Source organism: Panulirus ornatus, chromosome 2 (assembly GCF_036320965.1).
Source record: "Panulirus ornatus isolate Po-2019 chromosome 2, ASM3632096v1, whole genome shotgun sequence".
NCBI classification, from domain to species: Eukaryota; Metazoa; Arthropoda; class Malacostraca; order Decapoda; family Palinuridae; genus Panulirus; species Panulirus ornatus.
Window position 1 is genome coordinate 14,126,989 of NC_092225.1, and position 14,458 is coordinate 14,141,446.

The window sequence follows — 14,458 nt, forward strand, 5'->3', positions numbered from 1 at the left end:
CTCTAAAATTGTCATAAATTCTAAAACTAGAACAGTACTTGGCTGTAGAGTCCGTTCTAGCATATTCCGGCAGAGCCCAGTATGTGTTATATTTAGTGGTATGAGAGACAGGTGTGAGTGTAACGATGTCAGCAATCCTCTCATGTTTCCCTTTCATCCAAACTGGATAATTTACAATCAGTTAATCTAGTAATGTTTGCCCAGGTAAATCTTCTCATGACTTTAGCTACAAATCTTATTGTCCGCTCCTTTTATTGATTGTTAATAGTCATAATGAAATACCACATTATGCTAAGCTGGTACATATTTGAGGCATTTTGGTTACTGGCTTAAATTTTCGGAATTAGACAATGAATACCATAACAAATTTGCTATTTTAGAAAAATACTCCTTCCGTTGGCAACAGTAATTCATGCCAAAGTACGATAATTATCAAAGTTTACGGAAATAGTTTTTGACATTTAATTTTCCAACATTAGACATATATTCAAATATTCAGAGAGAAAATAGATGTTGGAAACGTTTGAAGAGAAGGCACTGAAAACTGCTTAGTAGTATCAATACAGCTGAATTATTTCATATTCATTCATCATTACAATCATTGATCTTTAAATCTTTCTCTAGAATCAACATATCTTGATTGTAATTGGATTATTCATATCAATATTTTTCTAAGTCTGTTGAAAATTTTTCCACTTTCGCAGCTATCTGATACTTATTATACAATATAATGAAAATTGATTTCAATTTGAGTTGTCTGTGATACTTTAAGATTTTTTTCTAATTACATTTGTATAGTTTTTAGCTTAACTCTTTCATGTAAAGAAACTATTACTTATTCATTTTTTAAGAAGTCGTTTCATCATTTTTCTCTATAAACTATTAGTATGTGCTTCACTGCCTTCATCTCCCGCTGCGAATGAAATTGTACCCTCCAGTCACCATGAATGAAAAATCACTACCTATGACACTGGCAATATATATATATATATATATATATATATATATATATATATATATATATATATATATATATATATATAAACACTATGAACAAGACTGTCCTACAATAATTTTTCAGTGTGTATAATGGTTGTGTATAGCGTTGTTGAAATAAACTAGTTGGCAACTATCGCCCTCAGCTGATCTGGAGTCTGGTGAATCTGTTCCCCAGCACCAGTAAATATGAGCATGGCGAAGGTTAAAGGGCGACCTATTGTGGAGTTGGGCTTTCTTGAGAAGACTCCCTCCTGGAAATTACGATCTAAATTCTTTCCTAGCAAGGTATGAGCATCAATAACATATTCTGAGACGTGATGCATTGGCTCTCATGCTATTTTACTGTTCTCGAAGTCCCCAAAACATGTACTGTAACTTTTACAGAGACTTAAATGTAAATCCATGTTCACTCAGAACTAGAGACAAACAATCAATGCAGATTCTTCGGCAAAAATTATGTATATATGTGATGTGTGAGTGTGATAGGGGTTGTTGCGTGTTTCCACATTAGGTATTGCTTCAAGTTCACGTGCACGTGTTGGTGACACTGTATCAAACTTAGGGGACTCGACGTGGATCATGTGAATAGAATTGTAAGACTTAGTAAGATTAAATTAGACGTGAGGTTCTAACGTACAAGGTGTATATACACTCACACATAGGGGTTAATACCCCAAACTGGGCAGTGCTATGAAGCAGAGGGAAACTGTAGGATAATGACGAGAAAGATGAAGAAAACAAAGTTCAACATGAGCTTGGAAAACTTACCATAACCTGGACACATAGGAGACTAACTTAACATAGCAATAAAAGTACAGAATGAACTTACAATTCAATAGTAAGCATAAGGAATTGGTGCGATATATCAAAATGTTTAAGTACTTTGGACAAAAAGTATGAAGGAAATCAATTTATGTGCAAGTAGAGAGGAAACAGTTTCTTTTGGTCTTGAAGATATATACTTAAATCAGTGGTTATCCAGTCATACAGTGTTTGCTTGATCCATGATAGTGATCTGGCAAGAGACTCTTTAGGCAGATGAATATTATTTACTTTCATACAAAATAGATTTGTTTATTCATTTATTTATAATCTCCCCAGGACCAATTATATGAGAGTCCATTCGTTACTCACGACCTTTCTAAAGGCTCCTGCAGCCCAAGGTTGTACTACTTCCTTAATTGGAAGTTTATGTAACTGTATTGGTTACAGGTTGGAGGTTACCCAGCATGGTTAGCTTTGAAAGAACTACCCACGTATGAAGAGCTGTCATGTCGCAGGTGTAATAAACCTCTTGTCTTCTTGTGCCAGCTCTATGCTCCATTTCATGACAAATCAATTTGCTTTCACAGGTAAGGTTCATTAGATTTCATCAAAAATTCTTGTTTGACATGCATTGTATTTTGTCTGATTCCAGATTATTATTCAAAAAGACAGATCATATTACTTGAGATTTTTGTGGATAGACTGCATTGAATGAAACACTCTTATTATAGACAATGAGAGCCCTCATAATCATAATTTGTAGATTCATAGTTCTTATTTTTAAAAGATGTTTAATTCTCATCTCTGAATTGCATACTTACCAACCATTCAGATTTTGTCAGAATCCTTCCCATATTATTGCCCAGTATGTGATATATTCAGTTGCAATGATACTGTGGAATATACTAAAGGAATGCCAAAAAAATAGGAGTTTCAGAGTCAAATATGAATTATATAACAGTCAGAGAAATAAAAATATTGAGGAAATTTTAGGATATAATGTTAGTAACGATAGATTGATGAATTTTATAAAGGAATCCAAAATATATTTTTCTGTATAAATATTTTAAATTTTGTAAGTATCCGTTAAAGGAAGCCATTGTACATAACTATAGATATTTGCAAGCTTTCACGTATCTTATTTATACTTAATAACTAAATTACCAACTGGTTCTAGCACTCTACAAATGCCACAGAATCATTCTATATCCTGCTATCTGTGTTACAGTCTTTTAACAACAATTTCTTATTTTTAACCTTTTATGATCAAGGAGAAAGATATACGGTGGACAATTTATGATTAAGATTTTATTACATACATGCTTATTGATAGTATTCACGGATCTATTTTGTTAGAAACAAGTGAAATTCTACAAGGCTGTAACTAACTTTTCTTAAGGCTATACTTAGGTCAAAAAGTTAAAGTTGCATAAGAAGTAACACTTGCTTCATCTTTTGATGGTAACCAGAGAATTTCTTAACGTTGAAAATTATATAGACCTCATCATCTTGGAAGTAGCAAGAGGATATGCCTACGAATTCATGTAAAAGAAGGAAAGCAGTTACAAGATATAGTTTTTGAAAAGAAAAATTAATCATATTGTAAATGTGATTTCAGAATAGTATTTGTGTTTGTGTGCCGTGAGCCAGACTGCAGTCAAGACAATGATGCATCAAATATCCGGGTATTCCGTTCACAGTTACCTCGAGAAAATGAATTTTATTCCGCTGACCCATCCAAAGTAAGTTTGATAATGTATATGATTTTCTACTGGCAGTTTGATAATGGCATTGCTGAACTCTGCACAGTTATGCTGCATAAGGAAAAGTCCCCTTCAGTAAGGTTGCATGGGGGAAAGAAATACAATCTTGATGAGGGACTTTTCACTCCAAAGGATTCCATCATTTTCCTGTTACTTGAACCTCACTTTACTCAACAAAACTTACATTAGTAAAAATCTTTGCAGAGGAATCTACTGGGGGTGGATATTAATGGAACACTTTGGAAGCTGGGTGTACTGTACAGTATTACTAAATGCCTGGTGTTAGTAAGTATTCTAAAGGCATATTAAAAGTTTGATGTTTGTAACCTTTGTATTAATGTTTGAGATGTGGAGAGAGAAATTCATATGTTTATCATATATGATACCTGGAATGTTTGGGGTTTGCTTGAGGGTTAGTGGTTAACCATTCAGATTTATGGAGCTGAGAGTGTACAGGTTGGATTCCTGTTGGTTCAGGGCTAAGACTGTGATGATTGCTGTATTTGGGGTTGCAGACTTTCTGTTTTCAGTAAAAATGTAAACAAATCTGTAATTTCCAGGACATTGAACTTGGCTCTGAAAGTCCAGGTGCTGGTGATTTCAACAACTTATGTCGTGTATGTGGTGCCCGAGGACCTAAGGTAAGAGTTCTTTTCAAGTTTCCACTGTCAGAAAAAAATTGTGTGTTAAGACTGTGATGAGTAAAATAATATCATTTATAGTTATGTGTGATGTCTCCATGGTTGTTTAATTTGTTTATGGATGGGGTTGTTAGGGAGGTGAATGCAAGAGTTTTGGAAAGAGGGGCAAGTATAAAGTCTGTTGGGGATGAGAGAGCTTGGGAAGTGAGTCAGTTGTTGTTCGCTGATGATACAGCGCTGGTGGCTGATTCATGTGAGAAACTGCAGAAGCTGGTGACTGAGTTTGATAAAGTGTGTGGAAGAAGAAAGTTAAGAGTAAATGTGAATAAGAGCAAGGTTATTAGGTACAGTAGGGTTGAGGGTCAAGTCAATTGGGAGGTGAGTCTGAATGGAGAAAAACTGGAGGAAGTAAAGTGTTTTAGATATCTGGGAGTGGATCTGGCAGCGGATGGAACCATGGAAGCGGAAGTGGATCATAGGGTGGGGGAGGGGGCGAAAATTCTGGGAGCCTTGAAGAATGTGTGGAAGTCGAGAACATTATCTTGGAAAGCAAAAATGGGTATGTTTGAAGGAATAGTGGTTCCAACAATGTTGTATGGTTGCGAGGCGTGGGCTATGGATAGAGTTGTGCGCAGGAGGATGGATGTGCTGGAAATGAGATGTTTGAGGACATTGTGAGGTGGTTTGATCGAGTGAGTAACGTAAGGGTAAGAGAGATGTGTGGAAATAAAAAGAGCGTGGTTGAGAGAGCAGAAGAGGGTGTTTTGAAATGGTTTGGGCACATGGAGAGAATGAGTGAGGAAAGATTGACCAAGAGGATATATGTGTCGGAGGTGGAGGGAACGAGGAGAAGAGGGAGACCAAATTGGAGGTGGAAGGATGGAGTGAAAAAGATTTTGTGTGATCGGGGCCTGAACATGCAGGAGGGTGAAAGGAGGGCAAGGAATAGAGTGAATTGGAGCGATGTGGTACACCGGGGTTGACGTGCTGTCAGTGGATTGAATCAAGGCATGTGAAGCGTCTGGGGTAAACCATGGAAAGCTGTGTAGGTATGTATATTTGCATGTGTGGACGTATGTATATACATGTGTATGGGGGTGGGTTGGGCCATTTCTTTCGTCTGTTTCCTTGCGCTACCTCGCAAACGAGGGAGACAGCGACAACGCAAAAAAAAAAAAAAAAGTTATGAAAATGATATCATTCATAGTTATGAAAAATCACTAAAGATTCACAGTTCCAGATCTGAATGTTGCTTGCTCAAAGGAATGATCCAGAATTTATTGACATAGTCTATGAAGTTGACTTTTATAATACTAGCATTTATATTGTAAGGATTAATGTTCCAACTGTACCTATAAGACCTTGAAAATTTTCATGATTTGATGGATGGTAAGTAAAGTGGAAGGTTTATTTCTTTATGGACAGTATTTTTTAACCCAGTTATTGACCTGATGAATGTGCATGTCAGAAATTTGTGATAGTTGTTTAAGCTTCCATATTAAAAGTTTGATGTTACCAGACTCCACTTGCTTGTGTTTGTGCAGAGTGAAAAGTCATCTTTGGCAAGGTTTGGCAGCCTTTCAGGTGTATGAACGCCTACGGTAAGTGTCTGGCTTATATTATAACAATAAAAATTTTCATTGTAGCTGATGGAGTACCTTATCAGGTTTTCACTCCTCTGTAGACTGTCTCACAGATGTGAGAAATTACTTAGAATGTCCTTTAGGAAAATTTTTGTTAAGACATTCCAGCTATCAAGTTTCTGGTGGTGAAGTGCTAGCCTTCCCCACCCTTTCCTAACTATTCAGCCATGGTAGCAGTAGCTTGTTCATTTCAGTCCCATCTTTGGTCAACCAGAAACCATCACAAAATTGCAATTAACTTTCCTCCAATTTTTTAGACCTGTGGAGGATGCAAGGTTGCTCGTTACTGCTCCAAAGATCACCAAGCTCTCGACTGGAAAGCTGGGCATAGGGAAGAATGCAAAAATCCTGGTATGTAGGAAGTGTTGTTTTCACCTTTATTTTACCGGATAATCAGCACTAGTTGATCCTAACTGCCCTCAGAAATTGGAGTAAAATCTTGCTTCACAAAACCTGAACATCATAAGACCCTCTGCATATTTCTTTAGACTTATTGAGATTTTAGTGTTGCTTTTGAACCAGCAAGCAATATAAATATATATAGATAACAGTAAGCTAGCTTCTTAAGATGTCCTAAGATGATTCTCTCAGTAAACCCTATTTGTTCGTATCTCTATATTCCTGTACCTTTCTTTCCATTTTACAACCAGGTATTGCACAGAGGATGGCTCTGACAGAACTTTTGTACTCACTATGGTCTCCACAGATCTTTTTATATAACCTAACAAATTATCTTATCCATATACAGTAGTTTATGTTCATCTTTCCATCTTATCTTCTTGCGTGTCTATCTAGTATTTCAAACTCTTTCCATTTTCAATGTGTATGTCCACCACAGGAAGAAATTTAACAAACTGTGACCATACTAAACATCTGCTGTCATTTGCTCACTAGATATGTATGGATGTGAGAATGTCATGTACTAGTTTTATTAACACAGCAGAGAGTGTGTATAATCTTTGATTCCAATAATTTTCTTTTTTTACAAAAAATAAACCTGCAGATGCCTCTAAAACAACTGTCTTGGAAAATATTATGCTTGACAACCATTTGAACATGGGGCCCTGCAAAACCTGATTTTTGTTAGTCATGCAAGCACCACAAATAGGAACTTTAAACACTCATTTCTCAAGAAGTAGATTTCTCTACCCAAAGTCTATTCAGCAAGCACATGAGTGCCTGCAGAAAGGGCTAAAGGGAACATTTGTTCCCCTGCATTTTATAAAGGGGGTGGGTGGCCGGTTAGGATCTCCATAAGATAATGATGAAAAGTTCAAGACAGATGTTAAGAGTGTTGTGTAAAGACACAGTATTTAACTCATGTATACAAGATATTAAAGAATTTCCTTACACAATGATTGTTGTTTGCCATGGTCACTACCATTATGCATGTATATAGTTTAGAATATTAGTTATACATCATAGATGAATTCTTAACATCTTAAGTAAACCACATAATTTTAGTGCCAGTAATTCTTAATGAACCTGTAAATTTGTGTATGTGTTTAAACATACATAACATATTATTTAGTCTGTTGACTTGCACTGTAAAAGGTGATCGCATCATTATTCATAGATGTCTTGCCTCTCCTTGAAAATATTTCTATGGATGCCCATGCATAAGCATGAGATTTGCTTGGGTATTCCCAAGGAAAATCAGGGATAAAACCTTCCAACTGTAATTGTTTCCAGCGAGGAAACTTTGACCTTCCTCATCCAATGCTGTCTGCTTAGTCGTGGGTGGCAGGTCACTCATTTCAGACATATCTTCAGCCAAACAGAGGCCAACTCCTCCTGATATCTGTTCTGACACCAGAGTTTGCACTTATTCTTTATGAATAGAACAGTATTTTTGGGAACCCACTGTCTAGTGTCATACAAGTTTAAATATTTTGCCCAAGGTTCTACAGTGCGTACACCACATTCACATATTGATAAAAAGCCAAAAAAGTTTAGTTCCTTGAGAGCTATTAGAACAAAATTAGTATAGAATTGTACATAAGACAGCATTGTTTCATAAAAGTATTTCTTCCAGTAAGAATGTAGGACTAGTGGAAATCCCTCCTATTATTCCATTTTGTCAGTGAAGATCACTGATGTACAGCTCACTCAGCTTTTCGTCTTTTTTACCTTCATTCACCAAGAAGTTCTCTAGGACTTATAATATTTTTTGTATAAATACCAGTAGGTACTACAATTGCTGATCCTTTTTCTAGTATCCATTAGTAGAATCTTTCATGCCATCTTCATCCTGTTCCTCCATCTTACTTTGTGTTGCTTATCTAATTTGGGTATATACATTAATCATTATGCCCCATCCATTTTCTTTTATCTTAATATCAACTGACTGTTCCATCTTTTTGATAACCACTTCCTTAATCATACGATTTACCTCATATTTCCTTATACCTCACCCTGTCCACTCTTAGAACTCTCTATCCGCTTCTCAGAAAATAAATCACAACTGCTTGCGGTGGTTATGTAATGAATTAACATAGTACATAATTCATATTTGAGAGGTGCAACTCTGATTTTTATTCTTTAAGTAAATAGTAATTATCATCGATCTGGAATATTGTACTTGAGATTTCCAGCAATATTTTTTCGATGCTTTTTTCACCAACAGATACTGTAAGCAAAGTTTCATGCAAGGGTAGTGATACATTTCTCTTTCCTGAATTTGAGATTGAAATGGAACCTGAGGAATTGGAAGTTGCAAAAGACAAGACTGAAGAAGAAGTGATGAAGGATTATCAGGAATTGCTCCGATCTGGTCAAGTAACTCATCAGAATGATGATGGTATAGTTTTCAATTCATTGTCTTGATTAGTAGCACAGATATGGATATTTTAATTCAGAAGCTTTTGAAATACCAGGTCTGTGATTATTTTTTTTTAACTCTTTAACAAAAAAGGTTATGATTTATCATCTTGACTTGAGAAATATGTAAGATATGAAAAAATCCAGTCTGGATTTTAGATGCTAATGAGTACATAACTTTACAGTCATTTAATCTAAGTGCTGTATTTATCAGTGCTCAGTATACATATGTTACTGTCAAGTATATAAGTTCAACACAAATTACCATTATGATTAACTAAATGAGAGGTAATTATACTTATCATAATATAGGTTTGGGTCTGAGGGAAACATCAGGCCTAGGTTTCATGCTACCTTGTCATGGGTAAGAAGTATTCTAGGTTGGTTGGTTGGGTATGTCAGGTTTTAGACATGTCAACTGCCATGATCATTAAGGCCATCAACTTTCAAAGTACATTTATTACTTCAATAAGCATGAATATCAAAATTTCTTTCAGGTGTTCAAAATAATTCTTACTGTATGTATGGCCCTTCTGGAGGCTTGGGATGCATTTTATTACATATACCCATGTTTTAAGAAGGATCATATTAGAACAAAACTATACACTTAACACATATGATATATAGTCAGGAAAATTCCAGTACAAGAGCAACACATGCTCATTTGGGGAATGCAGCTGGGAATCTTAAACACATATGACATGGCATCGTTTCATTTTGGCTTTGGTACTCTTTCAAACTGGAGGGTAAAAACTTTTCTTTGTGACCACCATATTGAAAATACGTTGTAGACCATAAAACCTCTCCCAAGGAATCTGGCATTTTCTTTTAATAATTGGGATTAAGTATTTACCATCTCCTTAACCATTAACAAAAGAGGAACATGAATGTTTGATATGTCCCTAACTACTTAGTGAGACATAGCAATCAAGTCAGAAGAAAATATATACCAAAATTATGAGAGATTGGTTTAAATTCAAGTTGGATAGTCTATAGCGTGACCACCTTATTGAAAATACATTGTAGACCATAAAACCTCTCACAAGGAATTTGGCATTTTCTTTTAATAATTGGGATTAAGTATTTACCATCTCTTTACCCATTAACAAAAGAGGAACATGAATATTTGATATGTCCCTAACTACTTAGTGAGACATGGTTAGTTAAGCAATCAAGTCAAAGAGGAAAAAATATACCAAAATTATGAGAGATTGGTTTAGATTCAAGTTGGATAGTCTGTAGCACAACAGGTGAAGTTACAATATGAAGTAAAAATGGAGCACCATTGGGAAAGACTTTGCAAGAGGAGAAATTTTGTCTTTGTGTGCTCCTCCTGTTTTAGTTAGTTCATTTAGAGGATATAAATTCATTCCTTTTCAGATTCTGACACTGAAAATGACCTTGTTGATATGGCAACCAAAGAGACAGACAAGCAGTTCCAGAAGTTTAGAACACGCATCATGGACTACCCTGATCAAGTAAGTTGTAACTTAGAACAAAGGAAAATGATAACTTGAAATCATCATTAGGTTATTTTCAAAGGAAAGTTTGTCAGAATTTCAGTGCTATCAGACTGGAAAACCTATCTTTGAAATTTTTTACATTAAACTGGATGTTTCACTCATCAATTAAACTGTTTGAAAAAGAATGAAAGAGGATTGCCAGCAAAGTTTAAATATCTCATGTGTAGACTGAACCCTCTTGGCTTCTTAATGTACTTGCTCTTTAAAATATTGTTTTTGCCCCTGAAAACAAAGCATATGCTGGAGGATTAACTCCGCCTTCAACTATCATGAAATATATGAGACTGGTCTATGCTCATTCGTAGGTACTAAACAGCCATGCAGTAACTCACCTAGGTTTATGACATCACTGCCTGGGGTAAGGTAGCACTTGCTCGCTGTAGCACCATACTGACCAGCTGACCATTGCTTGATATCAGTTTGCACTGTCTTCATTTCCATTTCTGGCCTTCAGAGATGTTAGATTGATATCCTTATCTTTTAATCAAGGTTTTCTGTGACTTATGTCATGAGTACTTTGTTGTAGAATAATTCCTTCTAAACATGGGTACTCAGGGTGCTGAACTCATCATATCTTGGGTATTGTGGTCTTGAGACTTGCCAGTCTCTAGGTTAGCAGTGGGGATAAAGATGCCAGTTCAGGTTATGGACATATTGTCAGTGTAGTTTATTTTGCTACTGTGCTGCATGTGTATTTGGAAACTGAGTGCTAATTAGTTGACACTTTTAAGCAGGCAAGCAACTGGCCATTGACAGTCCCATCAGCATCACTCCCCCAGTCACTTTATGTCCAGATTTCATGAACCTCTTCTTTGAGAATTATTCAAAAGAATTTTTGACTGGTCTTGACAATGAAATACAAGCAAGATTGTCTGATGAGCTAAAACACTTATTTTCTATATATTTCCTCTGTTACATGACATACCCCTTGATTAATCCAGTGTCACTTCTTAGTGCAGATAGGTTGAGCCAAGACAGGTTGATCTTCCTTCATAACATACAGTTGAGTTGATTGGTTTCACTTGGAACAACCTAAGATTAGTTTTATTATATCATAGTTTGCACATTATATGAATACATTTTTCCTTGATATGACTAGAAATTTCTTTGGTTGACATGAATTTTAAATCTATGTATCACTATCTGTGACATGAATGTAAACTCTAAAGTGATTTTAAAGAAGTGCTTGTCTTTTTCATAACCCCAAATATATGTACATGTGTGAGACAAAATTATATATTCTGGTTATGGAGAAATTAGATGCCTAGAGCTTTAGGAGATATTAGTGTTGACAGTTTCTGTTTTGGTATATATGATGTGTGCTGATAACTTATTAGGTTTGTGTATTGCTTCTTGGTTAAAGGAAGCCATCTTGAAACTCATTTCTATCAGGTGGGAATATAAAACTTACAAAGTTGTGAATGAAAGAAACATGTTTGGTGTATGAATGTTTAGTTATCAATATATACAAGAAGTGGAGCATTTTGAATATTTCAGAAATAAGCCAGCCTACGTTTACAAGACTTACTTACTCTTAAAGGTGGTGCGTTATGACCGTGGTGGTGAACCTCTCTGGGTATCTACTAGTAATCAGCCTGTTGCTATGCCACACTGCCCTGCTTGTGGAGAGCCTCGGCAGTTTGAATTTCAGGTATGGGCTTTGAAAGCAATGAAAGCTTGTATAACTTTGTCCCTGACTTATTTTTGTGTAAATTTGCAATGAAATTAAACGATACATGAAGGTTCATTGATTCATGAAAACTGTTTGATCATTGATTTAATTTTCCATGTACATGCTGCTGCTCTGTTATCTGAATCTTAGTAAGAGTTTAATAAAATGTGTGTAGAAGGGTTTTGAAAGTAAATTTTAGGACAAGATTCATGTTTTTGAAAAAGATAGAGTCACAGTGTAATACCAGTAAGAATAACAAACTAGCTGTGAGTCACAGTGTAATACCAGTAAGAATAACAAACTAGCTGTAAATAAGTTTAGGGCTTTTACACAACACTGTCAATTGTCTAGTTCTTGCCCAGAGTACCTCATGACATCAGCCTTCTTATGTAGAGAAAACAATGATGTATAGTTAGTGCTTGCTGATCCCATCCTTAGTAACGGTGGTAGGTTCTTTGCTGTGATGCTTTCATGGGCCACCCAGGGTCGAGTGCATAGGTTCAAATCCTGGTTGTGGCAATCGGACCACAGTTAACCCAGCTGTTCACCCTACCCTCGGGGTTAGTTGATAAAATGGGTACCTGACTCGGGGTAGTATATAGTGTTAATGGGATGGCCTTGATTACGGCCTCAGTTGCCCATGCTGTCTCAGCTTACATTAAAAAAAAAGACAAGTTTACTGTAAATGATTGCCAAAGTAATATATTTGATAGTCTTTCTTTGAGAAGATCACTTTCTGACCCTTAGTTTCCCTAATGATTATCTCATATATTTTACCTCCTTTTACCAAACAGGTGATGCCGCAGTTGTTGGTGCACTTAAAAGTAGATAACCCCGGCAAAAGTATTGACTGGGGCACCATTCTGGTGTATTCCTGCCAGGATAGCTGCCAGCAGAACAAACATTATGTGGAGGAAGTGGCTTTTAAACAAGATTATTCACCTATACCTCATATTATGAAGAATCACCCACACAATGAAACAAATTAAAGACTTTTGTGATTTTTGCATAGTGACATTATTTAACGGTAATTTTGCAAATGGACATTTTTTAAGGTAAATAAAACTTATTAATTTATTAATTTCTTTACATTATTACAATATCCACCATCTGCATTTCATACATATAATATGGTTTAAGGTGCTGTAATATACAACCAGTTAATGTCAAACATACTTTTAAAGCAAAAGCAAGATGATCAATCACTGTGGCAAAGATGATATGGAATGTTTTGTCAAGGAGCAAAAGAAGGTTGTACCAACATTTACAGGTTCAGTCTGTTTAACATAAAACAACATATACAGTCTTTGGTAAAAAAAAGGAAGAAAGTAATTTCTTATAATAGTTAAAAGGTCAAAGCATTTCAGAATTCAATAAACTAGAGGAAAGGCTTCATGTAAAAAAACCTATTATCTTGTTTTATCCGCTAATATACAAGGTAGGTCTACAGAATGTTCTTTATTTAGCTTTATATAAAAAAATAATTTACCAATTTATATATAATATTTTGATATAGTAGACTCAAATGTCTTCAAATGTTTTGAAAATCATACTGCATAATATCATTTCAAGACTAGTTCAGAATCCTTCCCTGCAGCATTCTTCTCACATACTATGGATATCTTGGCTATAAAATTATCCGAAAATATGTAAAGCTTTAGTAACTTGGAATTTTGTTACTCAATGACTATGACCACAATACATCTTCAAATACAACTCTGTCAATTTAAAAGGTAAAAAACAATTGTAAATCTGAAGTTTGGGTGGTGAACAGTCATAGTTACCTGCATTTATACTAAATACATATGGACACAGTAAATTTCCAGTTGTATGGAATACTTTGTGGAGAATGTTTCCAATTTCTTTTGACTGCAAAACTAAAACATTTGAAACTGATAAATGTGCCTACTAAATTACAAATATATAAAAATATGTCCTGCAAAATGCAGTTTTAAGAAACATTAAATAAAAGTGAAGGCGAAGCAGGTCATACAAATTGAGGTTTTCGCTTTTGAAGTAAAATGGACACATTTTCTAAGCTGGTCTCTGAAGAGCACAAAACTCATCCACTGAATAGTGACGCTGTATAGGTTAAACCATTGTATAAGTATAATGGTGGAAAGTTTATTACCATTCAAACATGCTCTTGTTGAGGCATCTTTTAAAGTAAAAAGGAAGATTTTAGCATTTGGAGTTTAATTTTAATTTCATACTTAAAGCTAAATAAACATCAGCAACCTTGATCTATAAGTTTAGATTGATAGATAATCATTCATATGAAATCAAACACTCTCCAAAAAGGCTTCCCTTTATCCTGTGTAACAAACTTGAAGATTAATTTATTGTGAAATCAAACTCACCAACATCAGCCTGTTCAAGCTACAGAGAAATAGCTCTTTGGTAATAAAGTTACACAGAAAAAAAATGCCACCCCATTCATACCATTCTCACCTTACCTGACCAGACAAAGAAGGCTTCTCATGTTCAGTTTGTCCTGTAAGAATTCAGAACCTACTGTGTTTTGTTCAAAGTTCACAGAAAAAAAGGTTAGAGTTCAAGGAATCCAAAATAAGAAATTTTTCTGCATTTAGGAAGAGTTTTAATTTAAATAAGCAAGGGCCTATTAATGCAT

At 35.2% G+C, this 14,458-nt stretch overlaps 1 protein-coding gene across 1 annotated transcript; it reads left to right on the top strand.

Annotated features, from left to right (window-relative positions):
- The first annotated feature begins 1,132 nt into the window (after positions 1–1,132).
- On the top strand, positions 1,133–12,904 carry Zfrp8 (Zinc finger protein RP-8). The gene is made up of 9 exons (XM_071670022.1): positions 1,133–1,284; positions 2,212–2,351; positions 3,383–3,506; positions 4,088–4,168; positions 6,069–6,162; positions 8,438–8,611; positions 10,012–10,109; positions 11,695–11,805; positions 12,621–12,904. The coding sequence occupies exons 1-9, from the start codon at positions 1,186–1,188 to the stop codon at positions 12,813–12,815; spliced, it is 1,116 nt and encodes a 371-aa protein (XP_071526123.1). The 5' UTR covers positions 1,133–1,185; the 3' UTR covers positions 12,816–12,904.
- Positions 12,905–14,458: the final 1,554 nt, after the last annotated feature.

Bases quoted from the DNA above. Each gene is read 5' to 3' on its own strand.
- Zfrp8 (XM_071670022.1), top strand. From the start codon at position 1,186: ATGAGCATGGCGAAGGTTAAAGGGCGACCTATTGTGGAGTTGGGCTTT. The intron at 2,352-3,382 runs GTAAGGTTCATT...ATGTGATTTCAG, and splicing joins AAATCAATTTGCTTTCACAG to AATAGTATTTGTGTTTGTGT. The intron at 3,507-4,087 runs GTAAGTTTGATA...TGTAATTTCCAG, and splicing joins ATTCCGCTGACCCATCCAAA to GACATTGAACTTGGCTCTGA.